Genomic DNA, 17,127 nt, shown 5'->3' with positions numbered 1-17,127 from the left:
CAATAAAAATTGCCTTGGTACAGCATTGAGTGTGTGTTAATATCCACTGACCTCGGTATTACTTCTTAGAACAACGATGGCTCCTCCACTAACGTGATTCACATTCGCCTGAATAGCAGGTGAGCACCATGTCATTTTAACCAAGATGAAGCCTCGAGACAGATGAGCAATAACCCATTTTTAAAGTTCAAAGTTTCTTCCTGACCTTAAAAACACTTCCATCTCAAGGTCCACTGCGTAGTTGTTCCGCAGCTTTCACTGAGCTCCAGTGACATCTCTAACTCTCCAACTACAACTACTGTCTGTCATCAGTCGTCGGTGTCAGACTCTTCACAGAGACCAACAGCCGCAGATGTTGGCCGACGGAGGAGTTCGGTTGGGCCCAAGGCCGTGCGCGGACGGAGCAGGTGGAGGCGTGCGGGATCAGCCCATTCCACGCTCATGACTTTTTGGTGAACCCGTGAGCGTTTATTGAAATCCTCTGCAAGCCCTCCTTTAACTGCAGTTAATCTGACGGTTCTGGCGAATCCTCGGAAAGAGGAGCGAACACCCATGATTCAACAATGGAAAACCACATGCAATCTCTATACACAAGTCAAACTGTGTCGGTCAATTGTACAGAAGAAACTGGAACAATTGTGCACGGACGCGGCGCGCAGAGACTGTCGGGATAAATGCGGGGTAAATACTAATAATTTGTTTGCATGTCAATATACAGTCTATCCATGCAATTTTGCTGAAAGCAGCAAAACCCATCTGTTCTCAGTTCCACTTCGCTCCACGAACTACCATGCGCAGCAGGTGTGGCGGTTTTTAGTGAGCAGAGCTGCACCTTACAGCACGCGGGAGGAGTTCCCGAGACGCGGCGACACCATCGGCTCGGGCCCCAGGGTGCTGCGCCGTACGCGGGGTTGTCACCGAGGGGGTCTATTCGAGTGGGGCAAGGGAAAGCCGACGAGGACAGACCCCTGCGACGGCGAGGATCGTTTCGATCCTCCGAAGAATGACGGATACGGTAAGAGTTTGGTTTTGATCACGGAACGCGTGTCGCATCCTTTCGGTCCGCTCTGTCGGAGAGACCCCCCCCTCCCTTCTTCAGTACAAGCTTATTCGCTTTAAAAGCTGACAGTGACTAGAAGTTATCGAGGATATGCAGGAGCTTAGATCGAGACCGAGTGCGCAGAAGACATCGGCTGCGCGCTCTCTTGTCAGTCCCCAAGCTCAGGTCCCGTTTAGCTGTGAACAGTGAACACAGATCTGTCCAGCGGGGCTGAGGCAGCTGCTGAAACTAGTATGTTTTTAAGTAGATGTTGCTTCATAGCTACCGACCAGCATTAGGAGGTCATAGTACAAAGCAGAGAGACTGCAGATAATGAGTCAGTGTGTTGTTTTTGTTTATAACTGGATGAAGAGCTTCGTGTTCTAATATGGTGTAAGATGTATAAAAATGCATTGCTTGTGATAATGATTTCTCGTGTATTTTTTTTTCTGTAAAGTTCAGTTTCCTATTTCAAATTCTTAAAAATACATCTACCCCTTCTCCCTCAATGAAAAACCCATAATCCATGAATAAGCATCACACAGCACACTGGTGTAAATTGGGTATTGGACCAGGATTGGCTGACACCTGTGATGTCATATTAAATAAAAATAAGTTTTACTTTCTCTTTCTGTCTTTCTCCCCTGTCACAAGACAGCCTTTAAATCAGCCATTGTCTCTGTTCCATCCAGTTCTTTTTCTCTCCGTTAAAGGTGTCCAACATCAACATTAACGTTAACACAAGCATGGCCCTTTGCTCCAGTACAGGGATTCGGGCAGGGCAGGCCTGGAGGATGAGGAAGAGTTTGTGGATATATTGGAGGAGAGGAGTTGCAGCAGTGATCTTGGCCATGCCTTCAGGACCTTTAAACCCCACCCCTACCAAGGAGTTCCACCTGCTCCACGGCTGAACTCAACAAAGCCGTGCATGAGTCCCAGTGTCTCCGCTGTGTAGCCAAAGAGGTGGGACTGTGCTATTTAAAAGAAAGAGAATAATGTAAAAAAGAAGTTTCAAACTGTAGCGTAATCAACGTGGAGTCAATATTCTCCCTGCATCCCTCTTCAGATTGCCATGGAGACGGGGTCCTCGGTGAAGGAGGTGCGAGAGGAGGTCTGTGAGATTTTGGAGGAGATGTCTCAAAACCTGCAGCTGGGGTTTATCAGACTGATGGGCTGCATGCTCACTAGGGTGTTCAAGATACTCTTCACCAGCATCTTTGTCAACATGGAAGGCCTCAACATGGTCAGGACCTATCAATGATCAGTACTGTATATACAGAAAATCACCACACATATACACTGTCCACTACAATTTACAGCTCCAAAGTAATTGTTGGCGTATTTGTGTAGGCTTCTGTGGATTAAATCTTAAAGGGTCAGTTCAACCAAAATATTAGACATTATATGTTCTCACTTATCCCTAGTGGCATTTTAGCTGCTGAATGCAGATATGTAGTTGCAGTTTTATTTGCACTGATTTTGAGATATATCTGCCTCTGACATTTGTTTCTGACGCTCAAAACACGGAAAAATTACTAACGTATTTTTTTTTTTTGGGGTGAACTGAACTTTTAAGATCAGAAAATTAACAGTGGGACGTTAACTAATAAGAAATTATAAAGCTGTTAGAAAACTCATATATGCTATTCCCCGCTAATTTAACCCTAACTCTACTTCTGATTTCTTACTCGGGAACGTCTCAAGTATGGTCCTCTGACCAACAGTTGTTGAGGGCTGATTTCCCTTCCTAGCTGCAACGTAAAATATGCAACAAAATAATAATTACCAACTTGTCTTAACGCCTATTGAAGGAATTTTGGGAAAAGCATATATTTTTTAGAGGAGAAGTATGATACATGTAAAGCTACAGCCTGCTGTGTCAGCTTAGCTTAGTACAAAGACTGTAAACAGGAGGAAACAGCTAGCCTGCTCCTGTGTGAAAGTAACCAAACTCACCTACCTAAAGATCACTGATTAACACATTATATCTCTTATATATTTCTTCAATCCGTAAAAAAAATGTGAAAACAAAGTACAGAACCAGACTAGCTTTTTCCCCCTATTTCCAGTCTTTGCGCTTTGACAAGCTAAGCTAACCCGCGCCTGGCTCTAGCCTTATTTAACAGAAAGATATGAGGGTGGTATCAATCTTTTCCCAAATTGTCAAACTATTCCTTTAAGTACTGGTACTACTAATACCGAGAAGCTAATTTTAACGATAAAATGTTTCAGGACCTTTAAATGTGTGTTTAAATGATTGGAATAGTGGATTGCTTTTCACTGAAATAGACCAAGACGACCTATAAGTGGACAGTTGTCTTAAAGGAAGACCCGTTTTTGAGAAATTTGCTCCAAGATCACGAGGACTGAGATTAAACATACTTCGGATATGTTTGGATTCTGACACTCATCTATTCTTTAATTTTTCTGTCGTCGCAGCTCCAACGAGCCATTCAGGAGACTCCTGTGATCCTGATGCCCAGTCACAGGAGTTATATGGACTTCTTAGTTATCTCCTACATCCTGTTCACCTACAACAGCAGAATATTATAGATAATATAGGGCTATATTACAACATCTCTAGTTGATGTAAACATTTTCGGGACTCGTTTCTTTGCTTGCAGGCGCTCACTTCTCCCCCTCCCTCTACTTATTCCTCTATTTCTCCCTCTCTCCACTGTAAAGCTCTTAAAGGATTGAAGATGGTAGGAGAGATACTGCGTCGCTCTGGAGCTTTCTTTATCCGATGTGCCATCAGCTCTGACAAACTGTATTGTGCAGTGCTGTCAGAATATGTCAGAACCATTGTCAGGGTACGACATGATAATCTGCTCCATCAGCCATAGCAAACTCCAAACTGTCGTTCCAACTCAAAAATGACCTCGGTATTTTTCCTCAGAGCTGTAAAGAGTGATTCCAACTGTGAAATGTCTTTTCTGTAGAGAGGGTATGCTCCTTTGGAGTTTTATATGGAGGGGTTTAGGAGTCGCACACTGAAGTCCCTGTTGCCTAAGTTAGGTGAGTGTCCACATGTTAACACAGTGTTTATTAGTGTGTGTGGTCTAGGTCTCTTTTTTCTCCACTCTTTTCCTCTTGATATTCTGTCTCCAACCCCTCAATTACAGAGGTCTTCTATTGGTTAATGGTTGTTTTGTTATTTTATGTAATAGATGTTGAAATACACACTATTGTACAGCTACTAGTGTTGCTGTGCAATGGCTACATAACCCTATCTTAATAGTTACTCTTATTTTAACTCCATATTATCATTCCAGGACATCCTTCCATCTTGACCTTGGGTGGCATTTTTTCAACAGGTGTACCCCTATGCGTCTGTGTCTCCCCACTCTACCCTATCTGTGTGTGTCTGCAGGTATGATGCACATGGTGCTGGAGCCCTTCTTCAAAGGCGAGGTGTTTGACGTCGCGCTGGTGCCCCATCACTATTAAGCTACGACCGAGTGCTGGAGGAGTCGCTGCTTGCCCACGAGCTGTTGGGTGTCCCCAAGCCCAAAGAAAGCACCATGTGCTATGTCCCGGTCACATTACTCATTTCGGCAATAATCCCTAATCAGCTCATTCCAAGAAACCTTGCCACACATTCCAGCATTCCCTAAGATGTAAAACTGTTTATAGTGACTGCCCCATCACTCCAGCCTGTTCTGAATCCTAACGTTCATGTCATTTTGTTTCTTGAAGATGTAAAAATACAAAAAAAAAAAAAAATGCATTTAGTCCATTTATTGTATTTGCAAACAATGGTATTTTGACCCCGTAACTGCTAGTCAGAAGGGTTGTGTGTAAATACAGCTGACTATCCTTGCTTTTGATTCACTCCCAGCCGCGGTCTTTCTCTGCAGGGTTTGCTGAGGGCTAGCAAAGTGCTTCAGGAAGATTGAACTTTGGCCGTCCCCTGTCAGTCAGACGGCTGTGCCAGGGCAAGATAAATCGCTGCCGGTACAACCTCATACCCAGGTTGAAAAGTTATTTACAGATCTGCACAGGATATTCAGTCTGTTTTTCTGCATGTGTACCATCCTCATCATCCAGGGCTTAAGCCAGGATTTTAGAAATGCGGAGGTCATGAGTTCATATTCCCCTATTAGCTATCAACCAAACTCTGTATTATTTTCGGAGTTTTTTTTTTTAAAGTCACAAAATTTTACTTACTCCCCATTCATTCATGTGTTTAATTATATTTTATGTATATGTTACGTTATCTCTCTACATCAGTGCCACTACTAAAGTCCTTTCATTATGATGAATGTATTTAAACAAGTGTAAACCCCTTTTCAAATAGTTAGAAACCCCTTAATTTCCAGATATATTACAGCCATGTAGTCATCTATTCTCCTATCTTACTGCAACATAGTCTGTTTGGCTTTGTCCCTCCCTTCACCCTCCCCTTCTTTCCCTTGGTTTCTGTTCACAGACATCTTCCTCAGAAGCCCACTGCAGAGGCTCAGGCCTGCGTGAGCTGGCTGGCTCATCTGATGGCACGAATCCAAGAAGAGGGCTCTCTGATCAGGCCGTGGTCTCTGATGGCCTGGCTGTTGCTCCAGGCTCCGAATCACAGTCTTAACAGAAGAGGGTCTGCTGTGGCATCAGCTCACAGAAAAGCCTCTGGCTCCGGAAGCTGCTGATGGACTTCGGGGCTCGTCTGAACTGGCCTGGTGTGTGAGAGGATGGAATTGGGTTTTTTTTTTTTTTTCCCAGCAGTATCTTTTTTCATCCATGTCCAAAGGAGGGGGGGGGGGATTATACATTGTAGCTGTCAGGCCTTAGAAAATTTGAAACATTAACAAAACATGAACACTAAATAAATGAATTAATACTTAAACTATAGAAAAATGAAGGAGAAAGACAATATAAATGCATAAAAATAAATATAAAATAAAATTATTATAATGTTTCCACATGGATTCCCATATTGTTTAAAAAATAACTTACATACTAAAAGGTAAACAGTCACTTTTTGGAAAAAAAAAAAAAAGGGTCCTGTTCCAAAAAGTGACTGTTTACCTTTTAGTATGTAAGTTATTTTTTGCAAAGGTAAAGTTGTAGACTCTGGTCTTTTTCCATGACAGGGAACTATATAATATCTTCCTTACACATCCTGTGTGTATCGGGGCACAATCCTAATATAAATAGCGTGGGGTCAAGTGTGACCTCACGCTCACCCCAATATGTTTCCCAAGGGATGGCTCGATCTCCCTCCAGACCTTTTTAATGTTATTGCATTCCCAAATATAGTGGGAAAACATTCTCTTCTCCTGCCCAAATCTAACGCACAAGTCTGGGATGGCACTTTTACACCTATTCGGCTTTAAAGAATGGATTATATGTATTTTGTTTTAAGTGGCACATCTTTTAATTAATTTGGTGTAAATGCAGCCACATCAAGCTTGAGCACATGATTGGGATAAATGTTAAGCTCTCCTAACACTGGGCCTTTGATGAGGCTTACTTTCATGTCCCTTAAAAGACCAGCAGGTGGCATTTGCATATTGCGTTTCCAGTTAGCCAGACAAAGTTAATGCAGAGAAAAGTAACTGAGTGTTTTTCCTGTGGTCAGCGTCTCACCTCATCCCAGCTCCTTCAGCCCGGGCTTGAGGCAGATCAGACAGATTAGATGAATGTGAGTTGGCACAAGCATTCAGATTCACTTAGGATATGTTCAGTGGATTAATGCACTTTAAGTTGCTTATCCTAAGAGGACCCCACTGAACTGTCTCACTTTGCAGGTCTTGGGTGTGTGCACATTCACACATGCAGGCACGAAAACTCACACATGTACATACATACTATTCCGAGGCCAAGCCGACCCTCTGAAACTCCAACTTACCTATTAAAGAGAGATAACGTTGAGATCGTATCCTGCAGATCAAGCCCCCGACTCCGACGTGATGTCGTCAGCTGTGGCCCTTCATCGCGCCATAGTTCACCGTAGAGCGGGGCGAAACAACCTGGTTCAGGAGGAGGGGCCGGCGGGGAAGTGTCCAACTAGCCCAGAGGAAGGCTTGACCAGGATAGCGTCGGCGGTGCTGATGCTGGCCTCCTATAGGAACCAGTTGATGCACGTTTTTGTGCGTCCGGCCCTGCTCGCGACGCCCATTCACATCGCCAAGAGCACACGGAGAGGTGGGGGTTAGACAGGATATATTTTTCAGCTAACACACTGTGAGATTCTCTGTGTCCTTGAAAGAACAATCTGTATTTTCCTCTCGTTTCATTGTGATCCACTGCGCTGGTCACAGACGACCTCGTCACCTTCTTCTGCTTCCTACGAGACCTCTTCTCCTACGAGTTCATCTTCATCCCTGACAGGTTGCCGCAGGTAACACCCTCATCTGTCAAGGCTCAACTTCCTCCGAGCACCTCAGGACAAACATCATAAGGAGGATTAATGTCTTCCTAAGTCATGTATGAAATCTCAGTTCGCAGCTTTACTTCTGACATACTGGGCCCGGTCTGCCGGTAGAATCCCAGGTTATCTAGCTAACCAGTTGCTTCGTTTGAAATCCAGACATATTGTTATCGATCTTGTGTTGAAGTCTGTCTGTCTATCAATCAGGACTTTGAGGAGGCATGCTTCCTCCTGAAGAAATGTGGAGCACTCCACATCAGTCAGCAGGAAGTGACACTTTCGGACACGGGACTGGAGGAGCTATCCTTAAATCCTCCTTAAATTTGAGTACTTTGAGGTCTAAAAAAATGAATGAGTAAAAATAAATGAATAAATGATTCAGGGTTTAAAACAGAATTTAGACCATCATGGTGGAAAATAAACCGGTAACACTGGTAACACCAGTAATTTTCCAGAACGTTACCTGGAAATAATGAATCTGATAGTTTATGTAGTTATTTAGAGACAGTACTCTCTTTTTAATTAACCTACTATAACTGAATAAATGAAATATATTAAAAATCAAAGTGTTACATTAACAAATCATATATATATATATACACACACACACATACACACTGCATGGTGGAGGTTTTGATGTCATTAGAGGCACTCTCTGCCACTGAAAAATGTCACACCTGATCTGGCCTGAAAAGCTGTGTTTCACGTCTCACTTAAATTCCCACTAACTGAAATAAACAGCGTAAATCATACTTTGCATCTATCAAGCTTTGAAAAGGCCGATTCAGACACAAAGCCGAAATTTTCGCATTTAACTACACGTACGGAAGATGAAAGTTTACGCTCTTCTGCTTGATCCGATGTGTTTTTATGTCAAGGTGATGTTCAGGTAGTTCTCTGAAGAAGGAGCTCATGTGTTCACGGTGAAACACTTCCTACCTGCTGTGAGAAACCTGGCGACAAAGCTCATCCTCTCAGGTAATACAGAAAGTGTGAGAAATCACCGTCTGAGCTCCAGGGCCATCTCCAGCTGCTAAACCCCCGTGATTATAAAACGCTGCGATTATTTCTGCACGTTGCAGGTGAGCTTCACACCTATGAAGCCCTTTCTTCTGACACACAAAAAAACGTTTTGTCGGCCCTGCGAAGACTGGGGGCTGTGACAAAGTTGAGGGCGTGAGTAATGAGATTACCCCCGGCAAAACTGTTTGGTTTTAAGCTCATTTTCTACGGTGGTTGAGAAGCTGTTCGCATTTCTAATGCCAAAGTTGTGCAGGGTACGTTTCTGTATCGTGTTTTCTCACCGCAGGTCGGAGCATAACGAATACAAAGTGAATAAAGCAGCCGTTAGAAGAATCGGAGACGTACTTTGTAAGTTGTGATATTTTGATGAAGATAAAGCGTGTCTGTTTCGCTTTTGCAGGTGAATATTGATGAGGAGTTCACCTCGCTGCCTTTAAAATACTATTTTGTTCGCCACGCCCACAAACGGCGGCCTGATGGATTTTTCTTTTCCTCTGTAGCTGGGAAAATCCCTCCCCACATGCTCCAGTCTACACCTGACGCAAGACTTTGGTCTCCATTGGACCAGCTCCATCCTCAGTATCAGCCCACAGTCCTGTTTACCCCTGCTTGACCTCCCCGTCTTCCCCCTGTGCCTTCATGCAGCCGTCAGGAGAAAGGCTGCACCTTAGCTCTGCACTCTGAGCCCTCAGACAAAATACTTTTTTCCTGGATGCCGGACTTAACTTGGCCGCGTTCCTCTTGAACATTCACTGCCCCCCCCCCCCCGTGTCCTTGCTCTCATCCCTTACAGGCCTAAGATAAAGCTACGACGACCTGACATCGTGACCTAAATGTATTGCTGATTTTGTTTGATGGCTCTACTCAGAATTAGTTGCTGAAGAAAGACAGTTTTTAGATAAAGAGTAACTTTCTGGCCTGCTAGATATGGCAAAAGCATTGGCGATGCCTGTGTTTTGTGACACTGAACTAAGGCTGAATTTTAATAACTAACATTATGTTAATATATTTTTAACATTCGGTCCTAGATGTATTATTGACCCACGTGGCTGATAAAGGTGAATGAGCAAAAAGAGCACTTCGAAATAAAGCTGTTTGCAATTAGATAGTAAACACTGAATTATGACCCTTGATGTGTATGTACATTGATGTAGCAATAAAGGTCTGAATACAACACTGTCAAATATGTGAGATTTCATTTGTTTGAGACATTTATTTTAATTTCTTTACATCTCAATAAATGTTAAACAAATGTAACAAAATGCACCATAGATTCTTTATCTTTTTCACACTTAAATATAATTTCTTCTCTGATTCTGTTTGTACTATTCCCTCAGCAGCAGTGAGTGAAACCGGAGGTCAAAGTTCAACCTCCTGTCACCTCTGCAAACCAATCAACACTCTGCCTGAAACCTGTAACCCCTCAGCAGTTAGAAGAAGGCCTCTTATGTGCCAATTAACCAGTACAGTGTTTTACATGGACAAAGATTATCTATACACCGGTGGCACGTCGACCTTGATGCGTAAAGCGCTGACAGGGTCTTGACAAAACACCGAGATGTATTCCAACACTTTAGAATTTAGTTTTTTCTCGCTCTCCTTGGCTCTGTGCCGCTCTCTGTCCCATCTCTCCTTCTCGCCGTTCATTTGGGAGAACAGATTGATCTGGATGGTGCGCAGCGTCGCCGCCAGGACGTAGAAGCCCCCCTGCAGCATGTGGCAGAGGGCGGCGCCCACACTGAGCGCCGCGCCCATCAGGTTGGGCACCGTCTCGCACACCACGCACATGCCCTCCAGGAGGTGCAGCCAGCCAGTCCTGGCCACGGGCTGGCCTTGGTGGAGGTAGCCGTGGGGAGAGGGGGTCTGCTGGGCATGGCTGACCAGGTATCTCGCACAGTCGACGAAGTGGGTGGCGGCTCGGCGCAGCGGGAGCAGGGCCAGGTACAGGTGACAAACAGCTTTGGTCAGAGCATGGAAGAGCAGCCGCAGCTCAAGCACGGCGTTGCCTGGAGATAAGAGGGTAACGGGGTCAGCTGGAGTCTAATTTAACACTGCGGCTAATGTCAGCAACCATTACAAACAGCGTCTGCCACTGGATTAGAGTCTGTTCCCCAGCCATGTGGGCGGCAGGTATCACCTGAGCACGCAACGCGAGAGGCGCGGCGCGTTATTACGCGCAGGATCCATCCTCTGATAAGCATTTGTGATTATGGTCCCTTAAAAATCCCATTTCTTTCGCTTTCACTTTCGCTTTTGTCAAGATAATTTCTTAAACCCATCAGAATACATTAGTCTCAAAAATGCCAGAGAAGAAAATCTTTTAAAATGTCTGAATTGGAGAAAACCAAGATTTTTGCGAGCCAAACGTATATTAAATTAGGCCCTCTTAGTTATACGACACACACAGTGACTCCTGGAAGTTTTGGTGAGTGACACGCACTGCGTTTATTCCAATCACGCTCAATTCGCTGATCCTAGATGTAACAGTGCGCCATGCATCCGATGATAGGCTTCTGGGCAACTGAAAATTCCTTCTTAGCAAAACTAAAAGGAAAGGTAATTTGTGTTTTTTCTTTCTTTTCTTTTTTTTTACCCAGAAAAATATACAGTTTACAGCCAACTTTACATCTAATGCGAAGAGAGAAATAGTCTTAATTTATCCAGTGTACATTTATGGAAGCCGTTTCCGTCATAAGGCAATTTCCTGAAAAGCCTCCAAAATCTCCACCTGCCAATTTTCCTCCTACCGTCTATAAAGCAGAGAATCCAGAGCAGGGCAATACTCGCTGCCAACGCAGTCCACCAATCCATGTAGCCTCCCCCCTGTCCCGGACCCGGCAACGGAAACGAAAGCAAAGCGCTGAAAATCCCGAGTTATGACCCGGGCCAAGCCCTGCCCTGCCTCCACGCAGCTAATGCCCAAACATTAAGCAGTCGCATTTCCCCGCAGGTGTCGGAGAATGCGGAACACCTTGACAGTGCACATCAGGTGTCAAGAAGCGCATTAAGACTGGCAGGCTGCAACGCTTTTCAGGGCGACACATTTAGCACTCAAAAGGCTGTCCGCCTGTATAGAGATGTTTGCTTGTTGGTTTGTTTGTCTGCCACTGACTTCTTTGGACATGAGACGGGTGTCAGTCAGGGTCCATTAACTAGTCCTTCAACACATGCCCGTTACACAACCGATTGTGTCCAGGCCTATAAGAGAGGATATTTCCCAAACGAAAATTGTTAAAAAAAACAAACAAACAAAAAAAAACTTTATTCGTAGGTTATTAATAAATAATTGAAAGGTGGAAATTCTGCGGCTTGTGAAAAATGCCCCTGCATCATTTAAATTCTGTGTAATCTTTTCTGTTTTTTTTTTGACCCACTATGCCATCAATTGTCGCGCCTGTCCCGAGAACCTCGGTCCATATTAGATTTGATTCGTTAAATCCGCGTCCCCGCCTCGCGGTGAAACGCCGCGTGCGGCCCGACAACGTCTCCGCAGCGCGCGCTCGCCCTGGCACGCGTGTGTGCCGGTGTCATGGCAACGGAAAAAGCTCCAGACGGTAGGACACCTGGAGGAGGGCCCTCACCTCCCCTCCTTCTCTCTGGAAGTTACCTCCGCAGGAGACAACCGAGGCTACCCCGGGGGGGGACAACGACACACGGCACGCTTTAAAAAGGTTTCACGCTTTTATTGTGATGAGCTTCAGACCCTCAAACCAGGCGCGTTTTGGCTAATTTTGGCTAATTTTTTCTGTGTTTTTTTTTTTGTTTTTGTTTTTCATCCAAACGTCCTCAAGTCAACAAAGGTACGAAACCACGTCATTGCTATGGCGACGCGGGCTTGTAATTCCTAAATTAAAAGGCACTGCATGGGGTAGAATTAATTGAATTTCATGCAAAATTGCTCTACCGCAGGTTGTAGTCTGTAAGTCATACAAATGTAGCCTCTTTAGCCTTTAGCACCGAAGACTTTAGCTACGTCTAGATTAAGATTTATTTGGGCCAGCATACCACATCATAAGCTAGTTATTACTGATGACTCAAAACTATTTTTTTTTTCCTCGTGATGCAGGGATGAGCCCCATGAGGAAAAACACTGCCAGTGGCGTGGTCACCCCCCACACACCATTTTCTGTCCGCCTGCTGAAATCAGAGGTAAAGGAACACCTGCGTATGCCTGCTAATAAATTCACAAGGGCCACTGGAAAGGAAAAGAGCTGAATAACCCTCACATCGCGCACTCTGGGCGCTTTAATACAACAAATACAACCTTTAAAATCAGTTACATTGGGCCTGTTATGTACACACACACACACACACACACACCACATACACTTCTTGTCAGTATACCACCCTGCTTCACATGCAGAAAGATATATTGAGTGCTGGGCGCTGCCTCACTCCTCATGAACTTCTGGCAGTCAAGGAACAAGAAGGGTGTAGGTTTTCTGCTCAGCAGTCTCACACATAGAAAATTTTCTCTCTTACATGCGCGCTCGCTCACTCACTCTATACTGCTGCCCTTTCACGGGGTGAAACCGTGAACCCTTGCCAGCTAATAATTTCTCACCAGTCTTTTAAATGTCAGAGAGGCTGCGTATCCTCGCCGGCCAGGACGGCTTGGCAAAGGGGGTACGAAGCCGTCTGAATGCATGGCTGCCCTTCCTTCTGCCCTGTGCGTATACAGTGAACCGTCTGACTAGCTGCTGTGCATGGTGCCGGATGAGGCGAAAGGCAAATGACCAAACCAACCAAGCATCCAAACCCATATTCTTCATATTAAGTTAAGATTGTATTGTTATTTCAGGCAAAAACACAACAAAAAGCGAGGAAGGAAGCTGCCATCTTTACACTGATACCAGACCTGCTACGTCATGCCAGAAGATCTCCATAGAGCTCTCGCATACGTGTCCTACCATATGTGTTTGCGTAACAGTGAGAAGCGTCTCGTGTTTCCAGGTAGTGACACGATCTGTCACTGCCCGTCGTGCTGGCCTCTGTTACCTTCTGTACACCTACATGATTGTGTCCGGTCCGTCTGTGAACTCGAGCTGGGATTTCCAGGAGTAAGCATTCTACACGGTGGCTCTGCAGCTTATGGTTTTATGCACATTTGCATTCCCAGTGGGCAATAGTCACCGTTATGAGACAAGATGTAGTTAGAATCTTATAATTGCTCCTATCTATGGTGTAATGTCAGGTTAACTTCACACGATTCCCGAAAATGAAACTGTACACTGCAGACTGTAACTGCAGCCACAGAGAGCAGAACGTGGCCGTCTCAGCCGAGCGTGAGGTCGAGGAGCACCAGTGGATTTGTAAGAGCAGGGAAAAGGGATGAGGCCTCACCCTCTGGGCCACAGCCGGGCGCCAAACAGGACTGGGTCTCCCACACTTCCCTCAGACAACTGCAGGTAGGGCACTCACCCACAAACACGCACACACAAAGAGAAGGTGACTTTTCTTACAGCATGTGTTACCATTTAGGAAAAGGCGGCGGCTGAATATCAGCAGGCGAGAGAAATAATCAAACCATTACTGGACTCGGAAAATGGGTTTGTGAAGGTGAGATCCCGAATATTTACAGTTTCTGTAGCTTTTTTAAGAGACTGAAAGCAAAATCTTTGTTGTTTTTGTGTGTGCTTACATTGTCTAACTTACGTTGCTTTACAGTCTGTTTAAATTGCAGATTATATAGTTAAAGGCTACTGCTTTTTCCATATCTTGCCCTTCATGGCGTTACAAAAAAAGACTTCGCAGGGAAACGTATTGACCTTTTTGTCTGTATCTCCCATGTTGGCTCTTATGCTTCTTCGTTGAGGAGTTGGAGGGGTTTCTGAGCCAACGGGATGTAACAGAGCTGAGGAGGAGGGAGCTGCTGCACAAGCGCTGGACTGAGCGTGTATGGTTTCCCCTGCAGAGGAGAGTGGAGGAACACGTGTCCAGCTGTGGCCCCGTGGAGGCCAAGAGGCGCCAGGGCTTGTACACTCACTACCTACATCACTGCAACACCAAGGTAATGCTAAAGACCTTCATTTGTGCTTTGGCCAATACTACAAAAGAAAACGAAGCTCTCACAAGAGATTTGTATTTATCTAACTTACTCTAACTACTGTAATGTCCTTCACCTTCAGGGTTTTGTGTTTCTAGAAACGTATGATCTAAAGGAGTACAATCCTTTTCTTCTCAAAAAGCTGAACTACTTCAAGGTGATTTTTGTGCCTGACATATTCCGTTCAATACGTGGGAAAAAAAAAGGTTTTGGACGCATTCAAGTATTTCAAATGTGTCTCTTACTAATAATATATTCATCGCTCTATCCCTAGCTCAATACAGCTGACTTAAAGGACTCGTTACACCTTCAGCTACATGAAAGACGGAGGGAAATGGGAACAGCCCGTTCTTGTGAAGCAGGTATTTTTCCTTTTTTTTTTTTAACCAAAAGGAAAAGTAAGACTTACATAAACGCTTTGCCTTGAGTTTGAGCTGAGATAACCACAGTGGTTTTTTCTCCTAAATTTGGGGAAATAACAGTGACACAATGTTACTTTTGAAAGACGTAATAACACATTCTTCCTGGACCAAATGCATTCAGCATATTCAAGTCGTATTCATAAGCAATAAAACGCACCCTTGCTCAAGTCAATACGCCCAGGGGTTTTGCCTTACTTGGTCTGGTATCGTATGGTGGCTAATGTTGGCAATCATAAGGCAAATATTGCTGTGTAAAGCACTTGACTGAGTCAGGTCACTGACTTTATGACTCATCTCCACTTGTGCTGCTGTTACATTAGTTGAGCATTTTAGCTAAATGCTAAAGGGTAGTTTTGCATTTATATTTATCCCATTATTGTCACGAGTGACTTCAGCTTCTCTCAACCCAAATCAGTGTAAATCGTAATTACAGATTTGGTGATGGTTTTTAATCAGTCTTCAAATATAAACCAGTTTCTGTTCTATCTTAGGATGTAAACACACAAGGAGACGAGTACGGAAGATACCAGGTGATCGTCGTCTCAGTGAGTCTGTGATGCCTCAGGCTAGCACACCTATACAGGCCTCATACAGTTATCAAGTCTCTGCATCCAGGAGAACTCCAGCTGAGGATGAGACTGAAGGAAGGAAGTCCAGCAGGTACATACATATAGTATAAAAAGGATTCAAGTTTGATTTTTAAACCATTTAAACCAGACTGCCTGATACAGCTGCATCGAAACATCATTTAAGAATCACAGCTATCAGTTGTGTGTCAGAAGTAACGTCGCAAAAATGTGTCTCACCCAGGCTCGATACGATACCATACCACATAAGTGCAACTGCCACACCAGATGGAAGGTGCCGTCAGACCAGCTGCTGGTTCTCCATATGTGGATGTCCCGTACAACCAACAACTTAAGGCCACTTCAGTCCTTGCCTACGTCCAAATAAAATCTTTGTTTTACACAAATCTTCACCTCTATTTGCTTCTAACTCACAGTTTTCCCAGGTAACATACTTGAAAGTGTTACTGTGTAGGACTCTAGGAAACCAAGAATGTGATGAGAAAGTAGTGAAACAGAAACCCACAACAAAGAAAAACGTTTACTGTATGTACATTTTAATCATGCCATTTTCAGGATTTAATGGAATATTTGGTTCCATCATCTTTGATTTTACATTGTACAGTCATGTGCAACAAAGAAATGTTTAGCAAAATAAGTATATGTGACAGGGTGAATGTATAACAGTATGTGAACACATGTTGGAAAGGCTGTATTCCTTCATTAAGAGTGAAATAGTACTGTATACGAATGTGTATATATGGTACAAAAATATTAAATTTTTTAACATTAATTTAGGAAAACTACCTGGTTACATTTTAAGGCCTGTCTGTCTAACTTCATTCAAGTAGTGAACATTAAAGTATTCACATTTTCGCTGATTTTATGTGAAGAAAGAATTCAATTTTCCACAATAAATAACTACTTCTGAGGACATTTCGCCAGTTCGTTACTCCGCATTTATGGCAAGGTCTCCTTCCCTTTCTGTCTGAGGTCAATTAAATGGGTCCAGGCAGGACAAGGCAGCTACGGCATAATCGAGGGGTTTTCATGGCATTACTTGCACTACAAGCAGGCACTTTTAGGCTGTTAAAGTGTTTCTGCTTATGCTAATGTCTTCTCTTCATCACTATAAAATGAATGTCTGTGTCTGAGGGAGTGTTTGGCTGTGTGTCATCCTCATTTGCTTGGCTCATAAAGCTGTAAATCTAGTTTGACCCAAACTTCCCCGGTAGGGACTTCGTGTAGTAGTAGGTGACGGTTTGCAGCACCTTTGCTCTCCATCTCTTTCTTGATAGTTGCCACAGGAACTTCAGTCCGACCCAGGAAATCTGGAGAGGCAGAAAACAATCATTTAGGAAAACTGTCTACACACAGCTTCAAGGGCTTTAAATATCTGAAAGTTAAAAAAAAAATCTGATAATGGCCAATAATCTAACAGGCAGCAGGAGACACCAAACAATAGGGGGGTGTCTATTGCTTTAAAAGTGTTATAATAAGTTAAAAGCAGTCATCAGAACCTGGCACACAATCAGTGATTATACGTGTCCCTTCATTCGTTACTGGCAGGACAAATTGGACAAAAGCCTTATAATTCATTCTGTTTGAGTGAGCATCTGGTGTGTGTGTGTGTGTGTGTGTGTGTGTGTGTGTGTGTGTCTCTC

At 44.0% G+C, this 17,127-nt stretch overlaps 2 protein-coding genes and 1 pseudogene across 4 annotated transcripts in view; 2 read left to right on the top strand and 1 right to left on the bottom strand.

The window, feature by feature from the left end:
* The first annotated feature begins 1,003 nt into the window (after positions 1-1,003).
* On the top strand, positions 1,004-9,549 carry LOC120789108 (annotated as a pseudogene).
* A 2,670-nt stretch (positions 9,550-12,219) lies between these two features.
* On the top strand, positions 12,220-16,035 carry fam228a (family with sequence similarity 228 member A). Its single transcript, XM_040125601.1, has 9 exons — positions 12,220-12,229; positions 12,496-12,578; positions 13,667-13,837; positions 13,911-13,988; positions 14,245-14,439; positions 14,558-14,632; positions 14,750-14,837; positions 15,389-15,557; positions 15,708-16,035. Exons 2-9 carry the CDS (start codon positions 12,498-12,500, stop codon positions 15,817-15,819), a joined length of 969 nt encoding a protein of 322 aa, XP_039981535.1. The 5' UTR covers positions 12,220-12,229; positions 12,496-12,497; the 3' UTR covers positions 15,820-16,035.
* A 151-nt stretch (positions 16,036-16,186) lies between these two features.
* Positions 16,187-17,127, bottom strand: part of itsn2a (intersectin 2a) — a 37,081-nt gene continuing 36,140 nt past the window's right edge. For all 3 annotated transcript variants that reach the window (XM_040125598.1, XM_040125599.1, XM_040125600.1), the window contains one exon: positions 16,187-16,794. In XM_040125598.1, the coding sequence (XP_039981532.1) occupies positions 16,643-16,794 (152 nt within the window). In that variant the 3' untranslated portion in view covers positions 16,187-16,642. The remainder of the gene's footprint in view (positions 16,795-17,127) is intronic.

Source organism: Xiphias gladius, chromosome 4, assembly GCF_016859285.1.
Source record: "Xiphias gladius isolate SHS-SW01 ecotype Sanya breed wild chromosome 4, ASM1685928v1, whole genome shotgun sequence".
NCBI lineage: Eukaryota > Metazoa > Chordata > Actinopteri > Istiophoriformes > Xiphiidae > Xiphias > Xiphias gladius.
The sequence above is the reverse complement of the archived record's forward strand: the minus strand, read 5'-3'. Positions and strand labels throughout refer to the sequence as shown.

Excerpts from the sequence above, each read along its gene's own strand:
- fam228a (XM_040125601.1), top strand. The coding sequence starts at position 12,498 with ATGAGCCCCATGAGGAAAAACACTGCCAGTGGCGTGGTCACCCCCCAC. Across the intron at positions 14,440-14,557 it reads TACATCACTGCAACACCAAG|GGTTTTGTGTTTCTAGAAAC; the intron begins GTAATGCTAAAG and ends CTTCACCTTCAG. Across the intron at positions 14,633-14,749 it reads AAAAGCTGAACTACTTCAAG|CTCAATACAGCTGACTTAAA; the intron begins GTGATTTTTGTG and ends CTCTATCCCTAG.